This window comes from Phaenicophaeus curvirostris, chromosome 1, assembly GCF_032191515.1.
Source record: "Phaenicophaeus curvirostris isolate KB17595 chromosome 1, BPBGC_Pcur_1.0, whole genome shotgun sequence".
NCBI classification, from domain to species: Eukaryota; Metazoa; Chordata; class Aves; order Cuculiformes; family Cuculidae; genus Phaenicophaeus; species Phaenicophaeus curvirostris.
Genome location: NC_091392.1, coordinates 128,379,644 through 128,402,544, shown reverse-complemented (window position 1 = coordinate 128,402,544; position 22,901 = coordinate 128,379,644). Strand labels below are relative to the sequence as shown.

The window sequence follows — 22,901 nt, the reverse complement described above, 5'->3', positions numbered from 1 at the left end:
GTCCAGCAAAAGTGTGAAAAACTAGATTATGTCCACTGAAAAAAAGGTCATTTTTTAGTAAGCACATTCAGTGAAGAGTCACATCTGGTTTTCTCAATAGATAAATAAACCACACCAGTCTGCTAATGAAATTGACTGGAGTGCTACATACACTGGCCTTTCAACTTCTCAGAGGGTTACAGTTCAGAGGACAGTATTGTATTAAAACAGGAAGGATAGAGAATTTTACTTCTGAAGAATTGTTTCCTGCAACAAAGGTATATTTTTGTTAGGCAAAAACATCCTTAAGAACTCCACAGGGGAAATATAGAGCTATTGAGAAATTCAGTTTCAACATTCCTTCCATAGCCAGCAGCAAGGCAGCCTTCTCAGGAGTGCTGTCTTCACTAAGGTGATTTTATAAGTTACAGTCTCCATTTTCTCTTACTTCTCCTCTCATAAGCTGTTCCATCTAAGTATTCCATTAATGTTCCTCTTCCTATTACCTCCTACATACTTCTTTCATGCTTTCAAGCTATATTATTATCTCATATTTCTTTCTTCTTTAGGCAATGTTTGTTTCACTAAGGTTTAAAATACAAACTGTTTTAAAACATGCCTTACATTTATTGTCATATATTCAGGCGACAAGAAAAATATTAGCAAAGCAGCTTCTGGTAAGTAATCACTCTAATAATGAATATTACCTGTTATTTGACATATAAATCAAGAGTTCCCACTGAGTAGGAGAAACGGATATTTGAAAACTTTGTCTACAGTTCCCTAAATCAGATGTATGGTATTGTTAGTGAGAACATCCTGAAATATTCTGACTCTATACTTAGAAATGGTATTTTGTCAGCACTTCACTTTACATTATCATGAGGAACATAGCATTTCTATTTTAAGACAAGAAAAAAATAGCTTGAGAAATACTATTTTGCATTATACATACCATTTCCATTTGCATGCACTGAATAATCATTATTCATTAGCAGTGTTGTAGAGTTAGTGGAGTTACTGTTTGATTGCAAGGAATTGGAAGAACTGGATACTCCCTGATTTACAGTCTGCTTCTTCAAACCGTTAGTAGCAGTTCTACTCCAGTCTACAATAAAGATGTTACAGAAAATGGCAAACTCATTCAAGCAATATTTAAAAATATAGTTAATAATGCAACTGAATTACAATAAAAACAAGGCTTTCTTGACTCCCCTCTGTCCAAAGATATTGTTCTAAGAATGTAATGATTCTTCAGGTTTAAAAATTATATAAGTCTAGTTCTTTTTTCTCTTGTCCCTTTCTTTAATACGAGCAGCCAACTGTCATAGAAAAATAGCTGAAGGACAGTTGATCCTCTAAGTTAAAGTGTATAAAAAGTGTATAGCTTTACGAGAAGTGAACTAGTGAATAAGAAACCAGCATAAAATATTTTCTAACTTTTTTGGTTTAAATTATGCTTCCCCTTGTTTTTGTGGAAGTCACTGGTAAAACGACCATTGACTCAGAAGCTGGAATGAATCTTACAGCTTCTAACTGGTCAAGTGTCTTTATACCGCAGTAGAAGAGAGCAACTGCATCTAAGACCTGCATAAACTACCACCTTTAAAAAGTATAATTTTGGAGGTTTATTATACCTTAGAGAAAAATTAGAAATGTAACTGCAGCAATATGATTTTTTTTAAGTATTACAAAATACTAGGAACTTAACACTGAGTATAAATATTCAGAAGTTTAAAAAAAAAAAAAGAGAAATATTCATATTTACCAGAGTTTTCAGCCAACCTGAATTTTCCACAACAGAGGTATCTTCTCCACTGTTTACGGACATTCTCCTTTGTTACACAATAGAAGACAAAAATGAAGAATCCTGCAAGGCAAAAACATTAGAGAATGTTGAAAATTTACTACTTCTTAATGAACAATATTTTGGTTTTCTTTCATGTCTTTAAAATTTCTATTCAAAAGTAATAACATCTTTCTTTGGTGAAAAAGTTTACAATTCTCAACACTGAAGAATATTTTTCCATTACACAGATGAAAGGAATGATACACACAAATACAAGAAAAAGAAATATAGCCAAATCCACAAGGTGCATAAAGCTTCCTTCTATCAAATAAGATGGGAAAAATTCTGTGGATCTGAAATTTACTTAACGCTTTTGGAAAAGAATTCAAAGCAACGTCAAACAGAAGGTATGATACGACACTGTCAGGTTATGCAGCTGTTAGTACATGGTGTGACATTGTCTTATCTTTTATTAGCAGCTAACCTGTTACCAACACCTTGTAAAAGAACCTGTAATGCTACAAAATGTCGGACAGTCATACAATGACAATATCTCATATCTAAAATAATAATAAATGATACCCTCTTTACCACAAATTCAAAGCCAAATGTTTTGTGGAAGGGATGGGGCTCATCCCTGCCTCTTGCCAGTGCCACATTATAGACTCACTGTTTCTCATTTACTTTTGACTGCAATTCATGCATGTTTATTACTTCTGATATCCAAGTTTGCTCAGCAACCAGCTTAAAACTGGGTAAAGAGAAATTTAGCTTCATATAACAGATTTCTCTGACCACATAGAATCTAGTCTTGTATTAGTTCCACAAAATCCTATGCAAGACCTGGAAGGATGTGGGTTCTACCCTTCAACTTACTCAAAGATCAACATAGTAAATAGAGGAGAGGTATATGCACTGATGTGCAGTATTCCTTGATTTAATCTCTCTGGGAAACCACCCAACCAGTTATCTAAAGTGCCATTTAAGCAGAAGTTTGGATCCAAACTTCAGTAAGGCAATTCAGGTATACTTAGATAACTGTAGGCATCTATGGTACCTCCTATTTCTATGAAAGCTTTTGCAGCCTCTGAAACTCTGTCCAGTAGCATCCTGGCCTTTGTGAAGCTGCATGCCATTATATCTACTTCCTATATGTTCTTAAGTACTAAAGGCCATGCTTCAGAGTTAGACCACTAACTTTCAGATGTTGCAGCCTTGCCTGTCTCAATGGCCCTTTGTTGAATGCCACATTGCACCCCTAAACCTGAGGGGTAAGTGAAGAAATGACACTACATTACTTGCATTATTATGTGAACACTTACTGTAACTGAGTATTTATAATTGATCTGTTGACTAGCAAAATACAGTAATTTCTAGTGTTGTGTGGTTTGCAGACATTACTTAAATGATACTTATATATATAAATATACTATACGTGTAAACAGTAGATAGCTTTCCTGTACCTTACTATAACATCATTGTAAATTAAGATTGCAGTAAAGCAGTTTCAACTCTGATTTAATTAACATGTTAAAGCACGTACCAAAATTACATCTTTATTGCTGAGTCAAAAAAGTGCCATTTCCAAATGTTTTGTTCATTATATTGTATGCAATGGGCTGTCACATGAAGGATAACCTTACCTTGCAAAGTGTTGAAAATGGTAAAGAGGTAAGTAAATACCTCATTTACCGTGAAGAAAGCAAATCCCCAAGTAATTCCCAACAAGAATGTGAGGCCGGCAACACTCCTAAGGTCTTGAATACTGGTCTTTCTTTGGGCACCAAGTTGTTTTTTCTTTTTGATACGACAGAGCTGGATCAGCACAACAATGAACATGCTGATATTGATCAGGAATATCACACAGAAGTATCCCACGGCAGTAATGTAGAATACAATTCTATTTTTAATCCAGCAGCTAGAACACAATAATAGTCTGTCAACTGTTTTCAGAAACAGAAATTAAGTAAAATAAACAGAAGATAAAGCTGCAGTTTGTTGCACATGCAAACTATTTTTGCCTCTTTAGTAAAAAGGGTTTTTTTTGGCTAAAGGTAAGAGCTTTCATGCAGGCAGTAACTACTAAACACATGGCATAGGGTAGAGCTACGCCGTGTCAAAGCTCCCCCATTGCTTCCTTTCCTTCCCCACCTTTACTTTAAAGAAAAATGATTTTTTAGGACCGCCCACCCACCCACACCATAAAAGCACCCCCCTTTAACTCACAATTCGTCAGGTCTGTTTATTGAAACTTTCCCAGTGGTTATAAGTCCATAATTATCTGGTGATACTGCCAAAACAATGGACACAACTACTGCTGGTAATCCTAAAAGATTATGAGCAAACACATAAGTGAAAATCAGTTATTATGAAGAAGTGAAATTACTATATTTTTCTGTGAAATACACAACTTATTTCTGAGATTTGTCTGTTGAATTCTGTTTACAATCTAAAAACTGTGGCATTCAAACTGCTCAGGAGCATAACTTGCTAAGAAACAGGTTCTCCACAGACAGCTCCAAACCTTTCTGAATAAGGCAACAAATACTCATCAAACTGATTTAAAACATCAAATACAGAATGCCTGATTTTCCTTTTTATATCTTTTTTTAAAAAAACAATTCTGTTTGGTTTAGTGCCTTCACTCATGTTTACTCAAGTGGTCCGATAGGATAATCAGGTCCAGAATCTCTTCATCCTGTATCCAGGATACTGCTTTTTTTAGCAACAGCGCTATTCCAAAAATGGAATATATATACTTATAGGCATTTATTTTCAAAATACAACTGATGCCATCCATCTGGTAAATGGAAATGAAAGTATGCACATTCAAAATTGGTTCCACGGTGCTTGCACAAAGAAAATTTATTATCAATTTGCATTGCAGCACCCTCAGTTCTACTGTTGGGGGTGGAGCAGGTAGTTCCCTACCTCAGAAAGGTGGAATATATAGGATCAGGTTTACTCATGAATACTCAGTCACTGCAAGGTCGTAACATTTAGCGACTACTTCATTTTTGTTTCTGAACTGTGCCACATTCACTGAAATACTTGATAAATGGATTTATCTACTTAGCATCCAAAAGGAGGAAAAAAAATACGTACCCCACCCAACAACGCAAAATTTAAGAATGTATTTCCGGACATAGGTATTAAATACTTTCACAAGGGCCAGATACATGTGGAAAGCTTCTAGGCCCATCCAGGTGAAGGAAACCAAGAGGAAATAGTGAAGAAATACTGCAACTGCAATGCACAGGCCTCGTGTATCATACAGTGCAATCCATGAGTCAAGGAGGAAAACTAAGTTGAGCAGAAGTAACGCAGCACACAGCTGAATGAGGATTTTGGAAGGGTAGTCTCTCCTGATTTTCCTAAAAAAGGCAAATTAGTGAGATGATATCAATTGTCTACAGAGCCCTGACTTCGTTACTGTCTTGTAGTCCTTAGTGCACAAATGCCAAGAAAAAAAAAGTTATTTATGTATTTTCATCCATATACAATGTTTCATATATTGCATTTATACATAGCAAGAATAATTTACAAATGATCTTAAAATTAATGGTCTGTATGAAGGAAGTTTGCTATAATAAGGTTATGACCAATAACTAGGATTCTTAGAGTTTAATACCATGATTTATTCTTTTTTACACTGTATATTGGACTTCTCCTTGTTAACAGCACTTCCAAAAACCAAAACGTAACTCTTCTTTATTACTAAACTAGATTAGGCTTTTGACTGGGCTTCTAAAACCTTGACAGAGACATGTCCTTGATGACATGATTATGAGAGAATAAATGTGTATCAAATAACTTTGTAGAGGATTCCCAAAACATAGTATGGAAGATTCGACAGTTCAGGCTCAGACATAAGAAAATATTCCAACAAACAACAAAGAACACAAATGCATTTAAAAATGCTATCATTCAGTTCATTCAGCACTGCTCGATATATGTTGTTTCCTAAGCACATTCCTCCACTCCTGTTATGATAATCCATTATAAAATATTTGATTGCTACTTCTTCACTTCTTACTGCATAAAGCCTCAAAATAAGTTTACTTGTTCACAAGATTAACATTCCCGAGGACTGAATCAACACCTTCCTGTTTAAATGCACAAATTTGTGCATAACCAATAAGATAGAATCCACTACTATTGGAAAGGACTTTGCAGTGAAGACTACAAGCAACCATGATGAAAAATATTGGGAGCTTAGTTGAATAGATACTTACTCAAAGGCTATGTAGGTCACAAGAGTAATAGAAAGAAAAATAGCAGAAAGGCCACAGCCTATATAGGATATAAATGTCAATACCAATTCTTGTGTGGGATTCAAAGGAGTATTTCCATATAAGTCCTAAAACAGAAACAGAAGTTAATTTCAGAGAATATGTTTATTAAATGGAATAAGATCAAAAAACCCAAAAATGCATCTTTCCCTCTGCAATTAAAAAAAAAAAAAAAAGGAAACAGTTCTTTTCATCCTGGATCTTATAAAAGGTTAACTGAAAAACAGAAAAGCCAATATAACCCTACAAGGAGCATGAAGTTGGATTTGAAGATCCTTATGGGTCCCTTCCAACTTGAGATATTCTGTTACTCTATTTTTCTAACTGTGAATTTCCATTTGATTAAAAACCCATTTTAAATTTAATTTATCTTCAGTTTTATTTCCTATGATATAAACAACTGCCTAAGTATAAAAGATGCAGCTTAATAAGCACTTACAGAATTTTTGCATCAATGAAACTCATGGGCCCCATTCAACAAGCAGCTTAGGCATGTAACTAATTCTGTGGCTACATGTACTAACACAGAAGTGAACAGAACCTCAGTGGTATTTCATAGCTGGTATGTGCTTCCTGAATACTCATTTGCTTTAGATAACACATGCTTAAATGTGTTCAGAGTACAATTGCATATTTTTTTTTAAATAATTACCATCAAAACTGCAAAGCTTGTGAGGTGGTTGCATGAGCAGACTGTTTCATTTACTCTACTTTCTTTAACTATGCAACCTTCATATGACCAGCCTCCATGTCTACCTGTTAAGGAAAATAGCTTTGTTATTCATAAAAGTCAAATAAAATATTAAGTTGAATTAACATAGCTAAAACTGCACAGTACCCTGTGTGATAGCAAGTACTTACCATTTTTATTAAAGTCCCAAAAAACACATCTAACTGTTGAATTATCCTGTTTAGGAGGTAAAGGAAAAAAAATGTTTTAATCAACTATGAGTTTACGATCAAGTATCTTCTGAATTATTTACAAAATTCAGGCAAGAATAAATACTGTATACAGCAAATATACTTGTTCTACAGAATGAATTTAGGTGCATAGAATGGATTCATGTTGCAATATCCATGTGAAAATATGCTGAACAAAACTGAAGTCCCCATACAGAAGCTGGCGCTCATGCTTATGCTAAGATTCTGCTCCTGGTAAGAACATAATGAATGTTCTTTCATTGTCCTCCCACACTATAGAAACTCTTGGGATTTCTCATCCTTTCTGAATTTTTAAGTACAAACATGACCAAACAGAAAAGGAAAAACCTATTTTCATTTGCAAACATTTGATCACCTTTTATTATCATCATGTTAAAGGTTTACATATAGATTTCACATACACACTTGAAAATCCTAAAATGAGCAGCACTAATACACTATAATGCTACAAAGACTAATGTTTCTAAAGCTGTATCTCAAAACTCAGTCTTCAATCCATACAAAACTGAACTAAGTCAGATCTTGAAAAAGCTTCAGGTACATTAGTGGAATCCCTATAGTTTTCAGTTTAGAATATTTTAGTACTTTTATAAGATATGGGATAGAAGATTTTAATCATTGATGCTCATTTAGGAAATAGAAGCTGTAAATGAGCTCCAAGTCCTGTGCTCCAGTTTATAGGACAACATTCACCCTATGACAAAAGACTTTAACGACTTTCTGCGCATGCAGTACCTACAAATGTCAGGACTGCGGCATCTCTGTAGCAACCTCCACTGTCAGGCTTTCACCCAAGAGTTTTTATTCTTTGAAAAATAAACAGAAGGGGAGGTAGGAAAGATAAATCTGAATAGATAAATGATAGAGAAATTATCTAAAACCAACTGAGAATGAAAGATTTCACTAGTGATGAAGAAGTGTAGATGAGTGATATTGCAAGTCCAGATGGAGATGAAATGGTCACATCAGTAAAGCAGAAGCAAACAATCCGAATAGCATTTCTCCCACAGGAACTCCAATGGAGGTGACAAAACTCGACTTTAAGTCTGCCAAAATGTAAATCATACCTGATTAGGCTTGATATTCTGTAAAGTGACAGTGACATTTGCCTTTAAGTTCCTAACTGTGAGGTTACCAACACTTGATGATATAACACTGCTGATTAAAGATGCATTCTTCAAGGACAGATCCTGGAATGACAAAAAATAATCAGATTTTTAAATCTTAAAGGAAACAATAGTAGAGCACAGCACCCACAAGCTCAGTTATTATATGGAGTGTGTACTGGACAAAAACAATTACTTTTTAAGTCAGGAAACTTTGAAATGTGTTTTGCGGGGATAAAAAGTCCATTCGTATCGTATTTTGCACTAGGCTTGAGTTTAAAACCCTTATAGAGGACTAAACAGATACCTGGAACACAGTGGTCTTTTTAAAGAAGTTGAATATAATTCTAGAAGCCAAGTCCAACTCTTCAGGGGGTAAATTTGTCAGCAATGACGAAGGAAGTGTAACTGATCCGAGATTATTTAAATCATTAATTGCACTGATGCCCAGAGAAATCTGAAAAATAAATGCAAGCCTTATGCTTCATTTCAGTCACTAAAGAGAAATTAAATGATGACTTCTTTTCAGTTTAGAACTTCAAAATACACCTCTCTTTAATCACTATCAAGGACTCGCTGCTGCTCTCTCATTCCTCTCCTGCTCCAATGAATAAATAGCACCCGCAGGCCTGAAAAGGATATAACTCATTTCAGGTCTATCTGCCATTGAAGACACTCTGGCTTTACCCGTTCCTTCCAGGGACAGAACACATCACTGTGGTGGGTAATATTGATTTGAAAAAGGTGAAGAGCAACAACCGAGGTAGGTCTATGTAACTGTGTAGGAAGATTAACACTTCACAGCATCAAAGCCCGCAAAGGCAAAGCATTTTTATACCCCATATGCCAGAATTCAGGAAAACTGTAAATAGCCATAATTTGTCAATAGGTTTTTAAGTACCACAGGTGAAGCTGAATCTAAAAACATAAACCCTAACTTTACAATCACCTGACAAAAATGACACAAAACCTTAATAAGTTATAATTCAGGTATCTCAAGAACTTAGTGATCTAACATTATACAAAAAAGATTTGAACTTTCACCTGATTTTCTGTGCTGTACTTGCAGGACAGAGTGCTTTGCTTAGTACAAAATCTCTAACATTTTCTTGTTGCACATGAGTCACTTTACATACAAATATCATTGCCTCAGTGTTCCTGAGAGATACTAAACACTGGCAGAACTGAAGAAAGAAATTAGCTGTGTATTCAAAGACTAGCTGTAACAGGAGTAACAGTGTGAGCTCCCCACAGCACCCTAACAATATGGTTTCACTTTTCTGCTTAGACTTTTTCTGCTTAAACCAGTATCTAAACTTTTTTATCATGCACAACCGAAAACATTTGAGCGTCCATTCTAAAATGTATATACCTATTTATTAGTTATACGCATGCACTGCTGCATTAATATATTATGCACATCACAAAACATGCACAAAACAAGAGATTTTGAAAGGGTGAGACAAAGCCTAAACATTATTATTTTGAAATTGATTTTTTTTTATTTATTAATCATATAAAAAATATTTTCTTCCTGCACCACAGTGGACTGTCATGTGCACACCCTGTGGTACTTACACCCCACTTTGGAGATCACTCCTTTAGATAGCCACCAAAGAAATCCTGAATCATCTCCACAAAATCATTCCTGTTGCTCTGGTTTCAACTAGATGATACTTATTGAAAATTCTCTGTATTTCATTGCCAGTGCCATGAGATTTCCAGAAAATTATTACTTAGTAAATATCTAGTTTACAGCCCTACCGCCTCCTAGTCACCTCACATACACACACCACATACTGCTAAGAAAACAGAAAAGCACTCAAATGTTAACATTTGCTGTCTTTGTCAGTACTACAGAATAGTTCCAATACTACTTATGGCTCATGCTACATGAAGCTATTCCCTTGTCTGAGAGGACAGTGTGTGTCAAAATTTGTCTAGAACCTTCTATCTCTGCTTGCTTAAGCCTCCAAGGCCAGTATTGTCCAAATTATTACTTCCTCAAAGAGGAGAAAGGTTTGAGTGAGACAAAGCGATCCAAACTTTCTAAGCGATTCTTGCTTGGCAAGACGAACTAGTCATGAGTGACAAATGTATGAACGTCATTTTCCAAGCAACATAATAGTTCTTTCCTGGAACTCTCCACACTTAATATCCTTCTAACAGATGAAGCTGTCTGGCAAGAGTCCTTGACAAATGTCAGCACTGTTAAGGTGGGTGATTAAGTGACTCATGATTCAGGGGTTTTCAGGCAAATTTATTCTGCCAAGCACTCTGTCCACTCTGGTGTTCTGGCTGTACCCTCTCTAACGGCTTATTCATTGAATGCCAAATTCTGAAAAGTCTGTTGCTTACTTACACTCATTCAGACAATACAAAATTAAAGGAAAAACTATGAATTAACACAAACACAAGAGGTCCTGAGACTGTGATATAAACACAGAACAAACTCCTAGCATATATAAAAACATAAATACTTTAAAAGAAATGTTTGAGAATTTGGTAGCATTTAGAATTATCAGTGCTTAACCTGGAGATCGGCTGAGTCCTGGACAGCAAAAGACATTTGGTTGGAGCGGATGCTATTGGTTTTGACAACTGCCAGAGCCAAGGAAGGGGAGGCAAAATCAGCAGACTTTGCGGAAAAGTTCAGTTTTAAGCCAATATAATCCACCAGTTTTATAATTCTGTTAAGAAAAAGAGATACTTAGTATTACCAATCACATACACTCAAAATTTTTAGGCAAGTTGTGGTTATGGAAAAGCAATCTAAGCATAGTGTAAAATACAGCTGACTCTGCTCACTTATTTTAATGTCAACACACAAAAAAAACCCTGTTTTCCATGACATTATATTACAGTACTGCTGGTAATGCTAGAATAATAATCCTTCTGTTTTGCACAAGTACCTTTAAGAACATGAAATACTCTTTTGGGTTATGATTGTGAAAAAAAATGAAATTTGCTGAAGCCAATTTATCAAGACAGTCAATACAACACACCTTTAATCTACTGCCAGAATGACATACCTGTTAGAAATTCGGGGTGGTAATGGCTGAGAAGCAGTAAGGACTTTGCTAACCTCACTAACCATCCTCTCTACATCTTTTGGTTCTACTTTTCCAGCTGCTAAATCATTTTCTATTTTGGACACAATTAGCTCAGCTGTGGTGATATTAATGGTGGTGTGTACAGAAGTTGTGTATGTGGTAGCTGATAGTATCTTCCCTGTGACAAAAGAAAAGTTGTGCATTTATTTAAACATTGCAGTCAACAAATGAAATAAACCTTTGAGAAGAAGAAATATTAAGCAGTTCTCTTGACCAACAAACCTTAGCACAAATTGTGTTTCAACATGTTTCATGAGACAGGATGCCCTTTTCTACCTATCAACTACTTTGCAGATAGAAATACTTTAAATCTTATGAAAACATAAAGCAAAGTTTCAAATAGCTGGCATTAATTCCACTTTTCATTGACTACAAAGTTCTTCACTTCAGACTACTAGTGATGTTAAATAATTTATTATTTTGGATTTGTAGCCACTGTATGCCTGAAAGTAGAATAAAACCAAGATAACAGCAGCTATTTGAAAAGTAGCTCGTGAAGATGTGTACAATCTTCACAAGGAAATACAGAGCCACTACGAATATTTTAAGGAAGATCCAACAATGATTTGCAATATTTTAAGAAAAAGCTTAGTGAAAAAAATGCTACCTCATTCCGTGACTTATTTTTTTTTTGTCAAAGGTACCTGTTGGGGACTTAACACAGCTCCTATTTATCACAGTTACCAACCAGTTTGTGGACTGAGATATCATTCATCACGGCCAAAGGCATCAGAATGCTTTTTTAAAATAAGTACACACCTTGTGAGAGCTGTCTCAGATATCTAATCTTGTTTAAAAAGCTTAAAAGCAAACTTAGTATATGGCATTCAAATTAAAAGAAAAAAAAAAAAAGCAATCATTTTAATTGTCATATTTACCTGTGCTCCCATCAGGCCGGCTACGATGGCCATCAGCAGTAGGAGGAGGGTGAGAAACTGAGATAGAATGGTTGACAGGACTAACAGTAGGGCTCAAAGTTATTGTGAAAGGAGTAAGGGGAAGAATAGGTGCTGTAGCAATATTTTTATCAGAAACAGGTTGGGTCGAATATGTATTAAGATCAATTTGTGCATCAGGTTTGGTGGTAGACTCAATAGGAGGAATTGCTACTGGATGTTTTGGGGGAAGCTCAGAAGAGGAAACTGCAGAATGTTTAGTGAAACCTACAGAAGGAGAAATTCTTGTAACAGGCTTGCTAAGATATGCAGCATCAGTTTTAACTGAGGAAGCAGCATTGGTGACAGGTTTTGTTGCAGGGGTGGAAATCGTAACAAATTTATTAGAAGCTATGGAAGGAAAAGTTGTCATGGTAGGTTGAGCAAGACTCTCAGAAGAGGAAAGTGTAGTGGTAACACTGGTGAAAGACACGGAAGTTTCAGTAGTAGATACGGTAGAAGTTTCAGAGAAAGGATCTGTATTGGGAGATGTGGAGAGTGCTTCAGAAAAAGTAATGTCTCTGAATGGTGGGGTCAGTGGCCTAACTGTGGTGCTTTGTTCAGTAAAAAGCATAGGTGGGGAAATAGAAGTATTATATTTTGGGGAAGTATTTTTAGGGTGAGAAGGAGAATGATGTAAAGGAACCCATAAAGAATGAGATGGCACTTGTATAGTACTGTGAAAAAAAAAACATAGATAAATGCATGTTAAACTTAACTTTGTTTATATATTAGAGAAAATTAGTTATAATAGAGGAATATACATTAATTGTATGGGCACAATACTAATAGTGTGTATTTTAAAATCATGCAGATTAGATGTTTCGTGCTCTAATAACAAATATGAAATCCATAATAGTTACAACATTCTCAGGATTCTTACAGTCTATTTTGCTGTAGTTATCAACTACCAAATCCATAAATACTACTACTGCCTTCGCTGACTCTTCTGGAGGTGACCTGATGCTGAACACAAAGGCTATTGGCATCAGGGAAAAAAAAGGGGCAGGGAAAAAGGGAGGAATGGGGAGAGGCCTATATAGGAAAACGCCTGTCAGGTTGTTCTTGTGGAATCCGTCCTGGATATTACACTGCAATATGGAAGATGACTCTGTCAATGCATTAGGAAATAAGCAACTTGGATTTTGTATTTATACTTACTACATCTGTAATTCTTCAGCAGTCAATGAACAATGCTCCAGTGATGAACAGCAGCACTGTCCTGAGATGACAGAGAAGCATTAACTTAGTCTATCCTGAAGCAAAAAAATTATTAATACTGTAATGTAGGACATTCATATAAGCACGTTTTATCTTTTTTTAAACAATAATGTATATTGCATAGTTGATTTGTTTTTTTTTCTGAAATTACATTTGCAAAATAGATCTTGACCAGTCAGAATACTGCAATACCCCTGATTTTTGCTCAATACCTGACAAGTACAGATTCGTCCTTTTGTTATTGTAACCAAACCAAAATCTTTTGAAAGTAAGAGACAAATAGTATGGGTCACCACTCCTTACTATCACAGTATCATTAAGAAAGCCTGGCTACCTTATAAATTTTTCATTGCCATTTCACTAACACATTTATGTTCTCAAGTACTTTTACACCTAATCCTTTCAAAGTCTGCTTTATTAATGTAGTCGGTAACTTTATATCAAAGTTTTCTAAACAGATTTCTCTCTTCCACTTTCCCACTCAAAAATATGAAGGCTGCATTTTTATGTATTTCTATTGTTCAACAAAAAAATATTTTTATCTAAAAATGAGTAACAAACTTTTCTTCTAGCTACTTGGAGGTCATGCGTAAAGATATGAAATTTAATCTGAAAGGGTAACTGTGATGAGACTATGTTTAAAGCATAACTTACCAAGTTGAGTTACTTCTGCTTTTTCTCTTAACCTGCTTATATTTGCTCCCTCAGTTAGCTTCATTATGAAACTGCAGTATATACTATAATGAGAAGAAAAAGCTTTAGACTTAAGAAACAGATCTGCCTCATCTTCACAATGCACGAAACTAACATCAAATGCTAAGTGAAAATACATTAGCACAAATGCAAAGTGTGAAAGCACATTTTTCCCTAGGCTCTTTCAGATCTGGGGATATTTTTAATACACACAAAACTCTATGCCAGGCTAAACAGAAGAGCAATACATCACTTTGTAGCAGCTTATTTTCTCTTTTTCTAAACATACACCGTTGATTCTTTAATGGGTTCCTCCTTATTTAATGTTGGTCATTGAAACATCGATAATCTTGTAAAGCTAATCAAACAATCTCCACTGTTACTGTAAGAAGAGTTCCTCCAGAGAAGAACTACCAAGAGTCCTAGGTGGGTATGTCAGTGTATATGAAAACTCAGTCACCTGGGGAAAGCCAGTTTTCTCTCTCTTGACTTTAGAGAGAACTTAAAACAATCCAATTAAGCATGTAACAACACATTTAAACTATGGTTCAATGACTTGAAACCCTGCCTAAACTAGCAAACCTACAGTAAGAATTCTTCATGTTCAGCAAATTCAAAAAACAGGTGAATGAAAAAGCAGCACTTAAAAAAGTAAGTGAAGCTTCTTTCCAGCTAAAAAGAACAAGAGCAGCACCCTAGCTACTGCCAGTACATGACATGAAGGTGTGATTTTTCTGTCTATTACTTTTGAGTGTTTTGGACTTTTCTTTCATCCTAACCCAGGAAGATAAACCACGCTTTCAAGTATTTCAGGAAATGAAGTTACATATTTTGTTTTACAATAGAGTGTTTCCAAGCTGATCCAAGACTGTCAATTTAGTGGTGAGTAACAATTAAATTGACAGACATTATCTGCATTTCAGGGTTTTAGGTATCACCTCTGTGGAGCAGCCTTTCTGTTCTGATATTCCATGGCTTCCAAACTCTGAACTGGTTGCCAGACTTCCCCTGGCATGAGGATGGCTGGTTTCCCAAGCCAAGGAACATCAACTTGAGATGTCAGAAGCAATTCCCTCAGAAGGACTGCATTGTATTCACAAGCGCTGGAAGTTTGGTGGTCCCAAATCCCACAGCCTTAGTCGTTAAGTTGCTATATGACCCAGCTAATACAAAGATGCAGAAGAAATATGGCAGACAAGCCTGTGCTTCACCAGAAGATTAACAAAAAGCAATACGGTTTGATTAAAAAAAAAAAAAATCAGTAATGCTAGCAGAATAATGGAATCAGAATTTCTTTGTCAGCCTACATATATTTCTCCAGTCTGTTTCTCAAACTTAACTTCCTAGAAAGTTTGGGGCTTGATATATCACAAGACAATATACGAGCTTTTAAATATATAAGAATTAAATAAAATTAACAACAAACCTCTGGTTTTCTGCACTGCATTTCATAAAAGAGGACTGTAATGACAAGTGAAAACAGAAAAAAAATTGTTCTGTCAGGAGAAAACAGGACTGATACTTAGACAACAACTTTATCAGAACTACACTGGAAAATGTTTTCCGAACAGTAAGAACAATTAGTAACCTTACCTCACTTAATGCTTGCAAGGTTTTGTTGAACTCTGAAATTCTGTAAAGTAAAGTTAGCATTAGGGAGGATGCCTTAGTTATGTTTCTAAAGACAATTACAACAATGTAATGAAAAGTACAAGCAACAACTGAGGGGAAAAAAAATTCCAGTTGATCAGTGATTTTTAATCATGCCAGTTCCATTACTGTAAAACCACTTTCCAAAGGCAAAAACATTTTAAAAGTTGCCTTGTATTAGTCACGCCACAAACTAATTTTAAACATCCATCATCACATATTTTAACATCAGTCCACTTCCTTAAAAGTTATTTGAAAGAGGAAAAGATAAATTTTTGTGTTGCCTTTTGGCAAGAAAGTATTTAGAACAGAATTCTACATTTATACTAAAAGCCACAGAAATAGAATGAGTGGGAAGGATGGATTTCTTGTTCAAACAAGACCTTTTGGCTAATTACATCTTTTTGATTTTCAGGGTAAGATTTAGGAATAGCAGTAAATATTCACTCATTCAAACTTTTCCTTATAAAGACTGTGAAAGAAGAAACTATACCAAAATAAAAATACAGACATAAGTACAAGAATACATATCAAAAACATGTAACTATGATGTTCTTTTAGCAATTTCCTATGAGATAGGCTGAATCCCTGAAATTATACACCCCATTTATTCACAAACAGCAGCAGCCAGACTGGCATTCTCAACAATCCACAGCTCGTGTCTTCAAGTATTATTGTTACTGTTATTGTTGTTATTACTACTGCTACTGCTATTAATATTATTACTTTTATTAAGGTCATCAGCATATGAACAACAGCCTTGTTGAGCCCCAGGGAAACTGAAGGACCTAAAAGGAAACCAGCAAGTCTACCATTTCTCAGAATAAACTCCAGTAGTGCATAAAACAAAAGTAAGATTCCTTTAACCAATATGAACTTTATGTTAAAAGAACAGTAACTTACAACTCCTGAAATTTTTAATTTATAAAGTGCAGGAATGCAAAGTAAAGAGTCTGATAACCACATAGAAGGTCTCAATTCATCTTTCTTTCAAATACAACAAAGATTTCAACCCTTACTTACAACTGCTTACCTCATTTCTTGTGGGGTAGGTGCTGGAACTGCAATTAATTTTCTAACTTGATTGTTGCCCGTTATATTATTAATCTATTAGAAACAAAGATTCCACAGCTAAGCAAAATCAGTAATTATTAGCCTTAAAAAAAAACCATGTTCTTTTCACGCATTTTAACAGTCTGAAATGCTCTCTGTGGTGATTTTGCTGACTAGCCTCATGCTTGCAAAGACTGGCATATGAAATCTCAGACCAAGTGCAGACAGGCATCCACAGAAGAAAGATACAAGGTCCTCTACAAGCTAATGTCTTTTTTTTTTAATCCCTTCAGACTGATCATTCTCCTGCTCATAGTATTATCTTGATACTGAATGATCTATATGGCCCTTGCTTTGCATGACATCATTCTCCTAAATCTCTTTTGTGTTATGCAAGTGGACACATTCATGTCACACAAGCAAAATTTTTAACTCATTAACGACATGGCAAAAATCATAGAAGGATACTCTATTTATGAGAGGCTCAACATGAATTATTCCCAGGATGCAATCCAACTTAATTTATGCTTGCTTTCTAAAATAAAGTGGCTAAATTAATCTCCACAGGAAGATCCTGTATGCTGAAATGTAGATTCATAATCAGGCAGTTCCTCCTTCCAGACTTCCCAGGGCTTCACCCTCCTATATAGACAACATAAGTGCTTACTGTAGGAAGTTTACTTAGCTTGAATTCTAACATCCACTGTAAATATCCACTTGTACCGCAAATTGTATATGAAATAAAATAAAACTATAAAAATCATATTAAGAATCATGTCAGGGTTATAGTAATTTAAGTGTAAACAAATAAACTAATTTCAACCTTCCTTATAACAGAGGTTTAAAAGAGAGGACACTTACTATTTCTACACTTAGTGATGTGTTACTTTCTTCACTTGCCTGCAGTTTTGCTTTCCCCACACAGAACACTAAAACCAAGAGGCAAAAAAGTTAAGAAAATCAACACTAAACCACACGATGTAAAATTATTTGAGAATTCAAAAATTCACCATTTTGTGTTACAACAGAAGGGAAATAAGAACACTTACACTAGCTTTTCTGATCATTCACTATTTTTGCACTTGCCCTTCCATCTCCTCAGTTACTGTTTCCACAAATGAACTCCCACAAAGAGTATAAAATGTGTGGGTAAAGGCAAAGTGAAACTCTGAAAATCATTCCCTTGGGAATTACAGAGCTTTCAGCATACCATAATTCAGAGCTTCATTCAACATCCTTGAGAGCTGGTAGGCCCAGTGTGGAGACACAAAGGATTTCTAAGACACTTCACTTTCTGCAGCCAGACATTCAGTGCAGGCTACAGAGAAACATCCATACAGGGAGGCATAAATGACATCACCCAAATTATCTAGCAATTTACTAAGTCAACTAGTAGGGAACCTTTAGGGGGGAGGCAGATATTTTTTCTGCCTCTTCCTAATCTCTAAAGTACTCAGCACATGGCTGCTTGGCAGAAGTGACTTCATTTTCTCAAGTAGTTCTCACAGAAGCCATTTATTAAAGTGTTTTGGAAAGCACCAACACACATCAACAAAATCTTCTTTTACTACAATTTTTTTTGTTAACACTGCCCTTTCCATTTTCCTTTTTAGACTGTTGTGCAACACTACACTTTCAAAGTACACCTGGGCTTTGACAATAACTCTCCTGAACGCTATTTCAACTTCTCTTCCTGATACAGTTAGGCTCAATATGTCAGGCATTAGTATCTGCCATACCATACTCATTTCTTAGTTTCTCTAGTTTGTAATTCTTATCTGCAACCGCGTAGCCTTTGATAAGAAACCAAAGATTGAAAATACAATAGACTAAATATTACACTTGTAGTAATTTTTAGAAGTTATAGAAAATCTTCCTAAATTTGCAAGAAAATTCATTACAGAGCTAGCTATTACACAGCAACTAAAAGCGTTCTCGCTATTCAGAACAGGAAATAGCTCGACATATTTTTTCTAAGAAAATAAAAGGAAAAAGAAAACCACTAACCTGAAAAGTTACAGACAGGTGTTATGTTGCATAAAATGGTCTCTTTTGCTAGATTTTTTTTTTGGGGAAAAAAAAATTCAGTTAGTAAAATTTCAGCTTAAATCCTGTACTGACAAACATACATATTTACAATCATTTTGATGGTTTAAGTGTAAAGGTCTTCAACTTTTAGAAATATTTGACAAACTGTCTAGCTTTCTCTTCTCCAGAGCTCTTACCATGACACTTCCCAAGACTCGGTATTCAGAGTGAGACATGCTGCTTTTGATTAATGAATTTGGAATAATTTTCTGCACCAGTTTCCACAGAAGACCTACATGCAAGTGGTCTCTATTTTTTTAAGTTTAGATGAAACAGAAATCAACATATTATAAATAACATCTTAAAATATCAGAGTCTTCCATCACTAGGTAGCATATTAGCTGCTTCTGAGTATCCTACTATGGCTACTTATGATAGCACAAAACTAAAACTACGGTGACAGCAAATATGCATCCTCTCATCTAGTAGAACATGGTTTTAGCTAGTTACAACAAGCTTTTGGATGCTCCCATATTTTTTAATACTACCTATCCTCAAAAGAAATAACACTGATCCGGTATTAAGGGCACTGTAAACAAGATGGCTCTGTTGTATAAAATCAAAATAAAAGATTTGTTCATAAAAACAATGTGGCAGCACAACCTTCCTTACATAACTTAACCAGATCCCACAATTATGCTGAGATACACCAAAATGATTCAAAATTAATTTTTTTTTTATTATTTTTCCTGTGGTATAAACACTTGCCTGTTACTTTGATGCTTCACCAATTTTATCACCATCAGCAAGCAGCCATCAGAGGATACAAATTGTAAGCTTGTGGCAACATTCAAATTATTAGAAAAAAAGTTATTTTTTCCAACAGCAATTCAGATTCAAATGCATTTGCCTTCCCTTTTGTGCTGGCAATTGTCAGTGAAATAGTTACGAAAATTGTATCAGCACTCTTATTTTGTTTACAAAAACCCAATCTTTAAAGAAATTAAATGTTCACAAACGACTTGTCAGAATTTATTAACTATATAAAGAACAACACATAAAAATCCAAGACAAAACAACACAAAAGTGAAGGGTAACCTAAGCCTCTTTTTCTCCACAGACCACCCATTTGTGTGCCACCCGATCTTGCTCAGGACCTCTGGCCACCACCAAAATGCACAAAAGCACAGAATATAAGACTGATAAAGAATCATTAGCGTTTCCAGTTCCCAAAGACAGATAACACAGCTGCAAACTTTCTGCAAGTCACATTCACAGAGTCAAATTATATTACCCAGCATGGCTCCAAGTCAGTTCTTCTACCACTTGAACTAATTCTGTGCAAATACATTCTAACTGGTCTAGAAGGCTCCTACATGGATAATAAAAAAATAAATTCAGCCTGCTCCTAACTCGGGGCCTGCCATGAGAACATCATGACTGAATTTAGTCTGCTTCAACCTACTAAACGGCATGAGGATTTTTTTTTTAAAGTAATCATGGAAACACTGAGACTGTGTTCTTACATCTTTGTGGTAACCTGTTGCTCTGACTTACAAAATAACCAAATTTACATGGCCATCTAGGCAAGCACTGTGGTATTCGACCTACCAGACTGGAAATCAATGTGAAGAAAGATCAGCTGCTAATATGATGGCGATAATACCAAGAAAATGATTCTATTAAAAGTATTTGGGAGAAGACTTTCTGAACTCACAGAAACTTAAATTTTGAGAGTTATTTAAGATCAGTGGTGAAATATGAATCCTACCTGGTGTTACAGCGGGGTAATAACCAACAACGTGAAGAGCCTCTGTTAAAAGAAAAAGGTTTAAATTAAGTTTTCACATTTTAACTTAAAATGTCTATGAAATACATGTCACAAGAATAAGTTTCCTAATTTCTGCTTCAGACTCTTTTCCAGGATATCTGTAAACACACCACATAAGGGAATTCAGTTACTTTCGACATCGGAAATGAAAAAGCAGCAGATGATCTGTAAGGTCCCTTCAGCCCAAACCAGTCTATGATTCTGTGAAGAATAGCAGGATGTCTAGCTCATATATGTAGGAATCTGTACTGATATGGGATGGCCCTACTCCCTGTTTTCAAATGCAAACAGTAGGAAAAAAAGTGTAGCAAGTTCTTCTGATCAAGTCTTTACTGATCATATTTGGCTACTCATCCCAAGAACTTCTATCATCTAAGTACCTTTAATGAATGGGGTGTATATTTTAGGTTTGTAAAACACGTTAAATAGTATCAGAAAGTAGACAAAACGTTTGATCCATAGATATACCAAAAAACTCCATATTTGCTGAAAATAAACATGCCCAAGTTGGGCCTTAGTGAGCAATGTCATATTCTGGATAATAAAGGAAGGCTGGCTGCTCAGTGTCAGTTTAATGCACTTCAAAAACATACCCATGCAGACTTAAAATACGGATTGGAAATAAATACGAATTCTAAGATCATGTAAAAAAAATAATTCGGACTAGACAAATCTCAGTTATTAAAAAAGTAAAAAAAGAAAACTTTCCTGAATGCAGCAAACATCTCCCTTCAGACCTTACTCTCTTCATGCTAATTCTCACCTGCAGTTTGTGTAGTCTCCTCTGAAGTCATATCTGAAGAAGAAAAATTAATAACAGTAAAAATAATAAAAATAAAAATCTAAAAAACTCTAAATCTAACTAAATGTAAATAAGAGAAACATTAATAAAACATTAATAGGGTAGGTTGTAAAAGTAACAACTCTAGAAAATAAAAGAGAAAATAAGTAGAAACTGTACTAATATTCTATTTTTATGAATTTTGGAGAAAAAAAGATCAAGCATGTAGAACTTCAAACAGGAACTGAATTTTAATTACCTAAGGTTCGTATAAAGAATAACTGCCATGCTTGTTAGGAATATTCAAATTATTTCAGTATAAATATTTTAAATAATGTTCACATTATTTCAAAAAACCTGACTGTCTGCATACAAACAGCTTGTAATTTGAGTTCCTTCAGAGAAGTCCCTTCATTGGTTTCATTCTTTTAGAAAATGCAGATGAATTTGGCATATCCAATAGTGATAACTGCTTAGCTCCAAGGACCTTTCCCTGTACCAGCTCACAACACTCATGAGCAGAAATGACTCGACAGGTTTGGCAAACTGTCTCTCCAAAAAAGCTATTTTTGCCAGTAACCATGAGGATGCAAGTTTTTTTTTCAGCTACATCAAAAGAAAAAAAAAGATAATATTAAAACAATAGAAAAACATGCAAATTGCTCAGGAAGGATGTAACTGGCAGTCAGTATTTTTAGGTGCCAGCACAGGAATACAAAGTGGTTAGAGGACTTCATATCACTCCAATATGACAACTTAGTATCTTTTTTAAAACTGGCCAGAGCAGCTTCGTAGAAGCAATATCTTAGGTATGGTAAAGTCGGTGGCTTGGCTTAAAGACAGCTGCCTCTCAAGAAGCAAAAGGGATTCATCACTACATGTAAAGGGAGCTTCTCTTTCTGATGTATTTAGTTCAACTAGATGAGCCATTTTGAGACTTTTTCAAAACTGCCTTCTTAATTCCATACTCGGAGGAAAAGTTACGCGTATTTGGTTCATAAGTAACAATCCTGAAGACAACTGATTTTCTATGGCAACTAACATGCAGCCAAAATACGAGGAATTAGAGTGAAGACTAAGTAATGACTTAATCTGTATTATTTGGCTCGGTATAAACTACAAGAAATATTGAATTGGCTGCAGCTGTTAAAGATGAACCCTTCCCAGAAAAAGACTGTATCTGTAAAAGAACAAAGGCGTGATTGTTTATTTCTTTCCTCTAGAGCACAAGATGCCAGTATACATTAAGCATTCACACAGCTATTTCTGTGTGTCTACATTCTTCATTTGTTAAAAATGCTTTCATAGATGATGCCATCACCTCCAGTTCCAGAAATTATTAGTCTTGTGTGTGTGTGCACACGTGTGTGTGTGCGATACCTTCCTGCACCAAATGACATGTGCACATCTGCTAGGGTGGAAGGAGATGCAAGGGAGTTCTCACTACAGTGTTCCTCGGACATTTGTTCACTGTTTAGGCTCCTTTTG

At 35.3% G+C, this 22,901-nt stretch overlaps 1 protein-coding gene across 3 annotated transcripts in view; it reads right to left on the bottom strand.

Annotated features, from left to right (window-relative positions):
• The window catches only part of ADGRG2 (adhesion G protein-coupled receptor G2), a 41,108-nt gene that overhangs the window by 2,783 nt on the left and 15,424 nt on the right, over nucleotides 1-22,901 (bottom strand). For all 3 annotated transcript variants that reach the window (XM_069874350.1, XM_069874364.1, XM_069874357.1), the window contains exons 5-26: nucleotides 21,396-21,428; nucleotides 20,573-20,614; nucleotides 18,781-18,828; nucleotides 17,635-17,702; nucleotides 16,754-16,827; nucleotides 15,664-15,703; nucleotides 15,497-15,531; nucleotides 14,032-14,114; nucleotides 13,318-13,378; nucleotides 12,100-12,833; nucleotides 11,141-11,339; nucleotides 10,642-10,798; nucleotides 8,416-8,565; nucleotides 8,070-8,192; nucleotides 6,922-6,967; nucleotides 6,713-6,816; nucleotides 6,004-6,128; nucleotides 4,874-5,142; nucleotides 3,995-4,094; nucleotides 3,412-3,686; nucleotides 1,748-1,849; nucleotides 935-1,087 (exon numbers count right to left, since the gene is read on the bottom strand). In XM_069874350.1, the coding sequence (XP_069730451.1) occupies nucleotides 935-1,087; nucleotides 1,748-1,849; nucleotides 3,412-3,686; nucleotides 3,995-4,094; nucleotides 4,874-5,142; nucleotides 6,004-6,128; nucleotides 6,713-6,816; nucleotides 6,922-6,967; nucleotides 8,070-8,192; nucleotides 8,416-8,565; nucleotides 10,642-10,798; nucleotides 11,141-11,339; nucleotides 12,100-12,833; nucleotides 13,318-13,378; nucleotides 14,032-14,114; nucleotides 15,497-15,531; nucleotides 15,664-15,703; nucleotides 16,754-16,827; nucleotides 17,635-17,702; nucleotides 18,781-18,828; nucleotides 20,573-20,614; nucleotides 21,396-21,428 (3,021 nt within the window). The remainder of the gene's footprint in view (nucleotides 1-934; nucleotides 1,088-1,747; nucleotides 1,850-3,411; nucleotides 3,687-3,994; nucleotides 4,095-4,873; nucleotides 5,143-6,003; nucleotides 6,129-6,712; nucleotides 6,817-6,921; nucleotides 6,968-8,069; nucleotides 8,193-8,415; nucleotides 8,566-10,641; nucleotides 10,799-11,140; nucleotides 11,340-12,099; nucleotides 12,834-13,317; nucleotides 13,379-14,031; nucleotides 14,115-15,496; nucleotides 15,532-15,663; nucleotides 15,704-16,753; nucleotides 16,828-17,634; nucleotides 17,703-18,780; nucleotides 18,829-20,572; nucleotides 20,615-21,395; nucleotides 21,429-22,901) is intronic.